Raw genomic sequence first — 9989 nt, 5'->3', positions numbered from 1 at the left:
CATCACGACCATCACCACCATCACCGCCACCACCATCACGACCATCACCACCATCACCGCCACCACCATCACGACCATCACCGCCACCACCGCCACCACCATCACCGCCACCACCATCACGACCATCACCACCATCACCGCCACCACCATCACCGCCACGTGGTGCAAGCCAGGGAAGGAGGTGAATGATGTATGATGGTGGTGATGGTATTGGTGATGGTAGTAATGATGGTGGTGGTGACGATGATGGTGGTGGTGACGATGATGGTGGTGATGACATTGAATGGTGGTGGCAGTGATGGTGTTGGTGGTGGTGATGGTGGTGACGATGATGGTGCTGGTGGTAGTGATGGTGGTAGTTATGGTGGCAGTGATTATGGCGGTGATGGTAATGGCGTTGGTGGCAGTGTTGGTGGTGGTAATGACGATGATAGTGGTGGTGACGATGATGGTGGTGGTGACGATGATGGCGGAGGTGACGATGATGGTGGTGACAATGATGGTGGTGGTGACGATGGTGGTGGTGGTGACGATGGTGGTGGTGGTGACGATGATGGTGGTGGTGACGATGGTGGTGGTGACAATGATGGTGGTGGTGACGATGGTGGTGGTGGTGACGATGATGGTGGTGGTGACGATGATGGTGGTGACAATGATGGTGGTGGTGACGATGATGGTGGTGGTGACGATGGTGGTGGTGGTGACGATGATGGTGGTGGTGACGATGGTGGTGGTGACAATGATGGTGGTGGTGACGATGATGGTGGTGGTGACGATGATGGTGGTGACGATGATGGTGGTGGTGACGATGATGGCGGAGGTGACGATGATGACGGTGGTGACGATGATGGTGGTGACGACGATGACGATGATAGACTCCGTGCCAGGCTAGGTGCACGCACCCCCACCCCCACCTCCCCTCCCCACCACACTATGCGCGCGTGCTCGACCCGTCCACCCAATCGGATAACGACACCGACCACGCCAACGGCTCCGCGCCAGGCTAGGTGCACGCACCCCCCGCCCCCCGCCGCGCTACGTGTGCGTCGTCAGCCTGTCCACCAGGTCGTCCAGCGTGCTGGCCAGGAGGCGCAGGTCCGCCGGCTCGCTGAAGCGATGCCCGGCGCCCTTCCTCAGCGTCACGTCCACCTCGGCGGACGCCAGTCGCTCGGCCAGACGCAGCGCCAGCTGCCAGGGCGCCACGTCGTCGGCGAGGCCGTGCAGCAACCGCACGGGGCAGCGCACGGGCAGGGGGGGCAGCGGGGGCAGCAGGGGCAGCAGTTGATCGGCCGTCGACGAAGCGGTGGCGGTGGCGGCGACGGTGGCGGTGGCGGCCGGGGCGACGAGGAGGCTGTGCCTGGCTGCCTCGAGCACGGCGGCGAGCGGGATTGTGATGTGGGTCTTGGACGAGGGGCTGGGCGAGGGGCTGGGCGAGGGGCTGGGCGAGGGGCTGGGCGAGGAGGAGGAGGAGGAGGGTGGGGGGGGAGTAGGGGATGCGAAATTCTCCGGTGCGTTGAGCCTCGGCGCGCTCCTGTAGGGCGGGAGGGGGGGGGGTGAGGACAGGGGGTGAGGACGGGGGGTGAGGGTAGGGGGTGAGGACAGGGGATGAGGGAGTTGGGGGGGTGGGGGGGGGGGTGAGGAGGTGAGCGCACGGTCGCTCACCTCGTCAGCGAGTGCTCACCTCGTCGGTGAGATGCGGAGAGGTCGCTCGCGACATTGGCGAGCGAGTGAGATGGTGAGTGGGTGAGTGAGATGGTGAGTGAGATGGTGAGTGAGATGGTGAGTGAGATGGTGAGTGAGATGGTGAGATGGTGAGTGAGATGGTGAGTGAGATGGTGAGATGGTGAGTGAGATGGTGAGTGAGATGGTGAGTGAGATGGTGAGTGAGATGGTGAGTGAGATGGTGAGATGGTGAGTGAGATGGTGAGATGGTGAGTGAGATGGTGAGTGAAATGATGAGTGAGTAGTGAGCTGGTGAGTGAGTCGGTGAGTGAGATGGTGAGCGAGTCGGTGAGCCGGTGAGCGAGTCGGTGAGCTGGTGAGTGAGCCGGCGAGCCCTCACCTCGTCAGTGAGCGAGTGGTGAGATGGTGAGTGAGATGGTGAGTCGGTGAGTCGGTGAGTGAGCCGGCGAGCCCTCACCTCGTCAGTGAGCGAGTGGTGAGATGGTGAGTGAGATGGTGAGTCGGTGAGTCGGTGAGTGAGCCGGCGAGCCCTCACCTCGTCAGTGAGCGAGTGGTGAGATGGTGAGTGAGATGGTGAGTCGGTGAGTCGGTGAGTGAGCCGGCGAGCCCTCACCTCGTCAGTGAGCGAGTGGTGAGATGGTGAGTGAGATGGTGAGTCGGTGAGTCGGTGAGTGAGCCAGCGAGCCCTCACCTCGTCAGTGAGCGAGTGGTGAGATGGTGAGTGAGATGGTGAGTCGGTGAGTCGGTGAGTGAGCCGGCGAGCCCTCACCTCGTCAGTGAGCGAGTGGTGAGATGGTGAGTGAGATGGTGAGTCGGTGAGTGAGCCGGCGAGCCCTCACCTCGTCAGTGAGCGAGTGGTGAGATGGTGAGTGAGATGGTGAGTCGGTGAGTCGGTGAGTGAGCCGGCGAGCCCTCACCTCGTCAGTGAGCGAGTGGTGAGATAGTGAGTGAGATGGTGAGTCGGTGAGTCGGTGAGTGAGCCGGCGAGCCCTCACCTCGTCAGTGAGCGAGTGGTGAGATGGTGAGTGAGATGGTGAGTCGGTGAGTCGGTGAGTGAGCCGGCGAGCCCTCACCTCGTCAGTGAGCGAGTGGTGAGATGGTGAGTGAGATGGTGAGTCGGTGAGTCGGTGAGTGAGCCGGCGAGCCCTCACCTCGTCAGTGAGCGAGTGGTGAGATGGTGAGTGAGATGGTGAGTCGGTGAGTCGGTGAGTGAGCCGGCGAGCCCTCACCTCGTCAGTGAGCGAGTGGTGAGATGGTGAGTGAGATGGTGAGTCGGTGAGTCGGTGAGTGAGCCGGCGAGCCCTCACCTCGTCAGTGAGCGAGTGGTGAGATGGTGAGTGAGATGGTGAGTCGGTGAGTCGGTGAGTGAGCCGGCGAGCCCTCACCTCGTCAGTGAGCGAGTGGTGAGATGGTGAGTGAGATGGTGAGTCGGTGAGTCGGTGAGTGAGCCGGCGAGCCCTCACCTCGTCAGTGAGCGAGTGGTGAGATGGTGAGTGAGATGGTGAGTCGGTGAGTCGGTGAGTGAGCCGGCGAGCCCTCACCTCGTCAGTGAGCGAGTGGTGAGATGGTGAGTGAGATGGTGAGTCGGTGAGTCGGTGAGTGAGCCGGCGAGCCCTCACCTCGTCAGTGAGCGAGTGGTGAGATGGTGAGTGAGATGGTGAGTCGGTGAGTCGGTGAGTGAGCCGGCGAGCCCTCACCTCGTCAGTGAGCGAGTGGTGAGATGGTGAGTGAGATGGTGAGTCGGTGAGTCGGTGAGTGAGCCGGCGAGCCCTCACCTCGTCAGTGAGCGAGTGGTGAGATGGTGAGTGAGATGGTGAGTCGGTGAGTCGGTGAGTGAGCCGGCGAGCCCTCACCTCGTCAGTGAGCGAGCTGTGGAGCCGCTGTAGGAAGTCCGGGGCACTGGCCACACCGACCAGGCCGACCACGCGCTCCGGGCGTGCCACGGCCGCCAGCACCATGAGCCACGCGCCCAGACTGGAGCCCACGAGGATCTGAGACAACAGCATCATTATCTTCATCAGCACTATCATCATCAGCATCATCATCATCATCAACACCATCATCAACACCATCATGAGCCACACGCCCAGACTGGAGCCCACGAGGATCTGAGACACCATTATCATTATCTTCATCAGCACTATCATCATCAGCATCATCATCATCAACACCATCATGAGCCACGCACCCAGACTGGAGCCCACTAGGATCTGAGACACCATCATCATTATCTTCATCAGCACTATCATCATCAGCATCATCATCATCAACACCATCATCAGCATCTGGGTGAGTGTCTGGCTGAGTTTCTGGCTGAGTGTGTGGGTTTTTTTGTGAGTTTTGTGGGTGAGCGAGTGGATGGGTGAGCGAGTGGATGGGTGAGCGAGCGGCTGGGTGAGCGAGTGGATGGATGGGTGAGCAAGTGGATGGGTGAGCGAGCGGATGGGTGAGCGAGTGGATGGGTGAGCGAGCGGCCGGGTGAGCGAGCGGATGGGTGAGCGAGCGGATGGGTGAGTGAGCGGATGGGAGAGTGAGCGGATGGGAGAGTGAGCGGATGGGTGAGTGAGCGGATGGGTGAGCGAGCGGATGGGTGAGTGAGCGGATGGGTGAGTGAGCGGATGGGTGAGCCAGCGGGTGGCGGGGTGAGCGAGCGGCCGGGTGAGCGAGCGGATGGGTGAGCGACCGGCCGGGTGAGCGAGCGGATGGGTGAGCGACCGGCCGGATGAGCGAGCGGATGGGTGAGCGACCGGCCGGATGAGCGAGCGGATGGGTGAGCGACCGGCCGGATGAGCGAGCGGATGGGTGAGCGAGCGGATGGGTGAGCGAGCGGATGGGTGAGCGAGCGGATGGGTGAGCGAGCGGATGGGTGAGCGAGCGGATGGGTGAGCGAGCGGATGGGTGAGTGAGCGGATGGGTGAGCGAGCGGATGGGTGAGCGACCGGCCGGATGAGCGAGCGGATGGTTGAGCGAGCGGATGGGTGAGCGAGCGGATGGGTGAGTGAGCGGATGGGTGAGCGAGCGGATGGGTGAGCGAGCGACCTGTGGCCCCGTGGTGAGCTGGTCAAGCACGGTGAGGACGTCGCTCTTCCACTGCCCCACCCCCCAGTGGGAGCTGTCACCCTCCGACGCTCCGCAACCCGTGTAGTCGAACCTGGTAACCACGGCGACAGCGTTACCACGGTGACCCTTCATCGCCACGGGTAACCAGCTAGGACGCGCGTGTCTCCCCCGCCCCCTCGTCAAAGCGTCTCCCCTTCCTCACTCGCTCGTGTCTCACCCAGCGTCGATCAGAGGTCGCAACCGGGTACCCGATACCCGTACCCTACCCGATACCCGGCTACCCTTACCCAGCCGGGTACGGGTAGGGTACGGGTACGCCGGGAAAGGGTACCTGTTTGCGACCCTGGTGCGGCCGGGTACGGGTAGGCCGTGAGTCACTGGTGAGTCACCGTTTGTCACTCATTTCCCAACGTCTTGTCTCTTCTCACAATTCAAGTTCCTAGAATCAACCCACCCGCGCCTGCAACATGGCTTCATCCCAGAGGTTGCAATCGGGTACCCGATACCCGTACCCTACCCGTACCCGGCTGGGTACGGATAGGGTACGGGTACGGCCGGGTACGGGTACGGGTACCCGTTTGCGACCTTGGTGCGGCCGTGTACGGGTACGGGGGGTAAGGAATCAAAACCCGTTTGCGACCTCTGGCGTCGATATCCTTACCCCGAGTCCCTCCCTCTCTCCTCACCCGAAGCCTCCCCCTCACCCAGTCGACTTCCTCTCTCATCAATCCCAGCGTCTCCCTCCTCACCTTGCAATCACCTCACCCCACGTCTCCATTCACCCCGTGTCTCCCTCACCCAGCGTCTCTCCCTCTACCCCTCACCCCATGTCTCCCTCCTCACCCTCCATCACCTCACCCCATGTCTCCCTCACCCAGTGTCTCCCTCTGTCCCTCACCCCATGTCTCCCTCACCCCATGTCTCCTTCCTCACCCAGCATCACCTCACCCCATGTCTCCCTCACCCCATGTCTCCCTCACCCCGCATCACCTCACCCCATGTCTCCCTCACCACCCAGTGTCTCCCTCTCTGTCCCTCACCCCACGTCTCCCTCCATCACCTCACCCCAGTGTCTCCCTCACCCAGCGTCTCTCTCCCGCTCTCCCTTCCTCCTCACCCACCCACCCACCCGTCCCCCGTGTCCCCCGTGTCTCCCCCTCACCGGGTGGAGGCGTGCCCCACGGAGCGGCAGTAGTGGTGCAGTGCGGTGCCCTTGGCCCCGTCCATACTGGACGCGAACCCCGGCAAGAAGAGCACGCCGGGAGATTTCCCCGCGCTGAGCGAGTAGGCGAGGCGGGGCGCGTCAGCCCGCGACAGGTACGACACCGACGACTTCCAGCGTGACCCTGGTTGGTGGGGGGGGGGGTGGGGTGGTGGTGGGGGGTGGGGTGGTGGGGGGGGGGTGGGGGTGGTGGGGGGTGGTGGGGTGGTGGTGGTGGGGGGTGGTGGTGGGGTGGTGGTGGGGGTGGTGGGTGGTGGTGGGGGGTGGTGGTGGGGTGGTGGTGGGTGGTGGTGGTGGGTGGTGGGGGGGGGGTGGTGGTGGTGGTGTGGTGGGTGGGGTGGTGGGGGGTGGTGGGTGGGGTGGTGGTGGGGGGTGGTGGGTGGGGTGGTGGGGGGTGGTGGGGGTGGTGGGTGGGGTGGTGGTGGGTGGTGTTAGTGGGTGGGGTGGTGGGGGGTGGTCAACACGGCAAAGGGGTCAGGTCCTCGGGGTGAGTTGTGGATGAGCTGGAGGTCGGGACTTGGGTTTAAAACCCTTTCCCGTTCCAATGATGTACTACGCCGACGACTTACGGAATGACCCGGGTGGGCGGGGTGGGGGTAGAGTGGGGAGCGGTGGTGTAGCGGTTAGCGCTACGCTGCGCTACGAACCTGGCGACCCGAGTTCGATTCCCGCTCACGGCCAAAATCAGTGACGATTATCGGAACCGGTCCTGGGTCTCCCCAAGGTCGACTCAGCCTCAAATGAGTAACCTGGTGTAGCGGTGTGTAAACATCGCCACTGGGGAGACAAAGGCGGCCGGGGGTGGAGGGGGAAGAGCGCCAACCGAGCTTACATATACGCTGCCAAGCCTGGTGGTGTTTCATTCAGACGCTGTCTTCCCGACAGACCTGTTCTTCACCTGAGGACGGCTGCTTGCGTTGTGGCCGAAACGTCGTGAGAATTGTATTTTATTATGTTTTATTTTTATTATTATTATTTCCATTCTACGTGACTTTACTGAAAGAACCAAGAAGATGAATCCCTGCAGTCACGAAAGATTTAAATCGAAATTTGATAACACTGGTCAACACACTTTTTCTGGCATATGGAATTCCAACGGTTTTAATTTCGGGGTGCTGATTCCAAATCTGGCATCAGTTTTTGTCTATCACATCAGGTTTTTGAGATCAAATATTGCATTTTCAATAAAAACTGCAGAAGAAAAATATTAAATAAATGTGGATATCTACATAAAATTATATTATAAACACACTATCCTAAAAAAACAGCACCGTATTTTAACGCGAAAGCAATCACTGACTCGCAACAACTTGCAATCATAAGTGACAGAGTTAATTTCGGGTAAAATCAATGAAAATGGGGTATGCCGATAGCATAAAAAATTAACCCGTAAAAACAAAGTTTTTCACTATAAATCCTTTATATGCGTGGCATCGGTTTTATTTTATTATTCATTTCTGTTTTTCTTGAGTAAGAGTTTCATTTTTATCACGTTGGTATTTTAAATTAAATATGAAAAAAAAAAATTCCTAAGAAGTGGAAAATTTTTGAAAATTTATTTTCACGAAAATAAATTGTCACGCACAACGAGTCTGTGTGCAAAATGTGGGTTAAAAATCGACCGAAATATTTGCACGGTCGTAAGCGCGCAAGCAAGCAAGTGAACTTAATATAAAGGATTTATAAATAAGATGTGATAGAGCAAATCTGAGATCAGATTTGGAATCAGCACCCTGAAATTAGTCTAGAACAGCTGCAAAAGTCCAGGCCAGGAAAAAAATGTTGTTGTTGACCAGTGTAATGGGCGACGTTTCAGGCAACGGCCCTTCTTCGTGGCAAGGTGATAAGGGCAAAAGTATCCACACACACACACCACAGACACCACACACCATACACACACACCCACCCCACAACGGAGAAGGGGTCTGTTGTCCGAAACGTCGCCTAACGAGTACATTGTGGTGGCGCCCGCATCTCACAAAGTTATTTCGGGCGCGTTAAAGCGATTTAAGATTCACTAAACAAGCCTTAATAATAAAAAAAACACACGAATACGTACGAGAAGCGTGACACAATAACACAGAGCAACAACAATATTTAGCAACAACAACATTATTTAGCAACAACAATATTTAGCAACAACAACAACATTTATCAGGAAGTTATGTATTAGAGGGCAAGGCCGCATTGAGGCCTAGGCGTCTTGGCTTCAGCACAGGCCCGCGCGCTTGCCGGGCTCCCCACCGCTGCCGACGATGATGTTGTTGATGTTGTTGACAATGTTGTTGTTAATGTTGTTGTTGTTGACGATGTTGTTGTTGTTGACGATGTTGTTGTTGTTGACCGCTTTCTTACCTCCTGCGAGACTCCGCGCAGCCGTCAGGAGCCTGGGCCTAGCCAACAACGCCGCCATGACCGCGGTCGCCATGACGACGAGCGGGGGAAATCGCGCGAGAGTTAGGGGCGCGGGGGGAAAATCTCGCGAGAGTTGGGGGCGGGGGGGGGGGAAATCTCGCGAGAGTTGGGGGCGGAAATCTCGCGAGAGTTGGGGGCGGAAATCTCGCGAGAGTTTGGGGTGGGGGGGGGAAATCTCGCGAGAGTTGGGGACGGGGGGGGAAATCTCGCGAGAGTTGGGGGCGGGAAATCTCGCGAGAGTTGGGGGTGGGGGGAATCTCGCTTGGAGACGGTGGGACCACCAATAGAGGTCGACGTTTCGAGCAATGGGCCTTTATAGCACACAGAGGGGGCGCCAGAGGCAAAGCATAAGGAGTAGGAGGCTGCACTTGTTCACACCGTGGAATATTACATTGCAAACTTCTTTTCTGACCTACATATTGTAATACTGATAGGAACCTCCTGGTTACACCAGCCCACAGGGGATTATTGTGTCCGTCCGTCCGTCGTGAATCCAAAAATGGGCAGGGTGGGGCTGGGTGGAGAGGGTGGGGAGGGGCTGGGAGGGGTGGGTAGTGGGAGTGGCTGGGCTGGGTGAGGGGGTGGGAGGGGCTGGGTGGGGCTGGATGGGTGGGGAGGGTGGGGCTGGGTGAGGAGGGAGGGGAGGGTGGGGAGGGGCTGGTCACCCCGTGGTGCCCTTATAAAACTCAACGTTTCACCTACTCACGCCGGCTTGTGCCCGCCCTCACAGTCGGGCATATTTGCGGAATACACCACGCCGCCGTTGACCCTGCAGGCCATTGACCGAGCAACCCAACGTTGCTACCAGCTCCCTCCGCAGGTCAATGTGTTTGTGAGCAAGCGAACCAGGTGGCGATCCAAACGCTACGGGCGACATCCCAGAATCCAGATGTCCCGATGTGAGTGTCACTGCAGAATCGCGATCCTGCAGTGACACGCAACAACGCTGGGCTCAGCGCTAGAACGCCGGCTGCATGGTTTTTGCTAGTACATGTTGTTCGTGTCGTTTATTGTGAAAATTCCGTCACAGTTCCTGTGATCACTGTTTCATTGCTTTATTTTTGGTGATTTCGAAAAGTTTACTGGTTTGGCCATTTCGATTTAAAGCTTTCGTGACTGCAGGGATTCATCTTCTTGGTTCTTTCGGTAAAGTCACGTAGAAGGGAAGTAATAAAATAATAAAAATAAAACATTTAAATAATTCTCACGACGTTTCGGCTACAAACGCAAGCAGCCGTCCTCAGGTGAAGAACAGCGTCTGAATGAATATATTTTTTATTATTTTATTACTTCCCTTCTACGTGACTTTACCGAAAGAACCAAGAAGATGGTTTGGCCATGTTTGTTTGTTGTAGTACGGAGTTAGAATGATGGCCTTCATCTAAGTTGTCTTGTGGTTGTTGTTGTTGTTTGACTTTTATGGCTTTATTTTGTTGATTTTTTAAAAGTTTTTCGGTTTGGCCAAGTTTATTTGTAGTACGGAGGAAGACTGATGGCCTTAATCTAAGTTGTCTTGTGGTTATTGTTGTTGTTTGACTTGCATCCCACTGGGATTTTTGCACACAGCGTTGGTGTACGGTGATTTTTCTGCAATATTTTGCTGTCTTTT

The 9989-nt window shown here is 57.4% G+C and overlaps 1 protein-coding gene across 2 annotated transcripts; it reads right to left on the bottom strand.

Moving 5' to 3' along the window:
• Positions 1-918: 918 nt before the first annotated feature.
• On the bottom strand, positions 919-8433 carry ABHD10 (abhydrolase domain containing 10, depalmitoylase). Of its 2 annotated transcripts, XM_078622954.1 has the most exons (6): positions 8321-8433; positions 5906-6089; positions 4723-4834; positions 3537-3674; positions 1477-1531; positions 954-1442 (listed from the first exon to the last, which is right to left on the bottom strand). In XM_078622954.1, exons 1-6 carry the CDS (start codon positions 8391-8393, stop codon positions 1036-1038), a joined length of 969 nt encoding a protein of 322 aa, XP_078479080.1. In that variant the 5' UTR covers positions 8394-8433; the 3' UTR covers positions 954-1035. The 2 variants fall into 2 exon arrangements, with proteins under 2 accessions (XP_078479079.1, XP_078479080.1); XM_078622953.1 differs by having other exon boundaries at positions 919-1531; positions 8321-8431.
• Positions 8434-9989: the final 1556 nt, after the last annotated feature.

The sequence above is a fragment of the Lampetra planeri genome, unplaced genomic scaffold, assembly GCF_965212315.1.
Source record: "Lampetra planeri unplaced genomic scaffold, kcLamPlan1.2.h2 scaffold_188, whole genome shotgun sequence".
Classification (NCBI taxonomy): domain Eukaryota; kingdom Metazoa; phylum Chordata; class Hyperoartia; order Petromyzontiformes; family Petromyzontidae; genus Lampetra; species Lampetra planeri.
The sequence above is the reverse complement of the archived record's forward strand: the minus strand, read 5'-3'. Positions and strand labels throughout refer to the sequence as shown.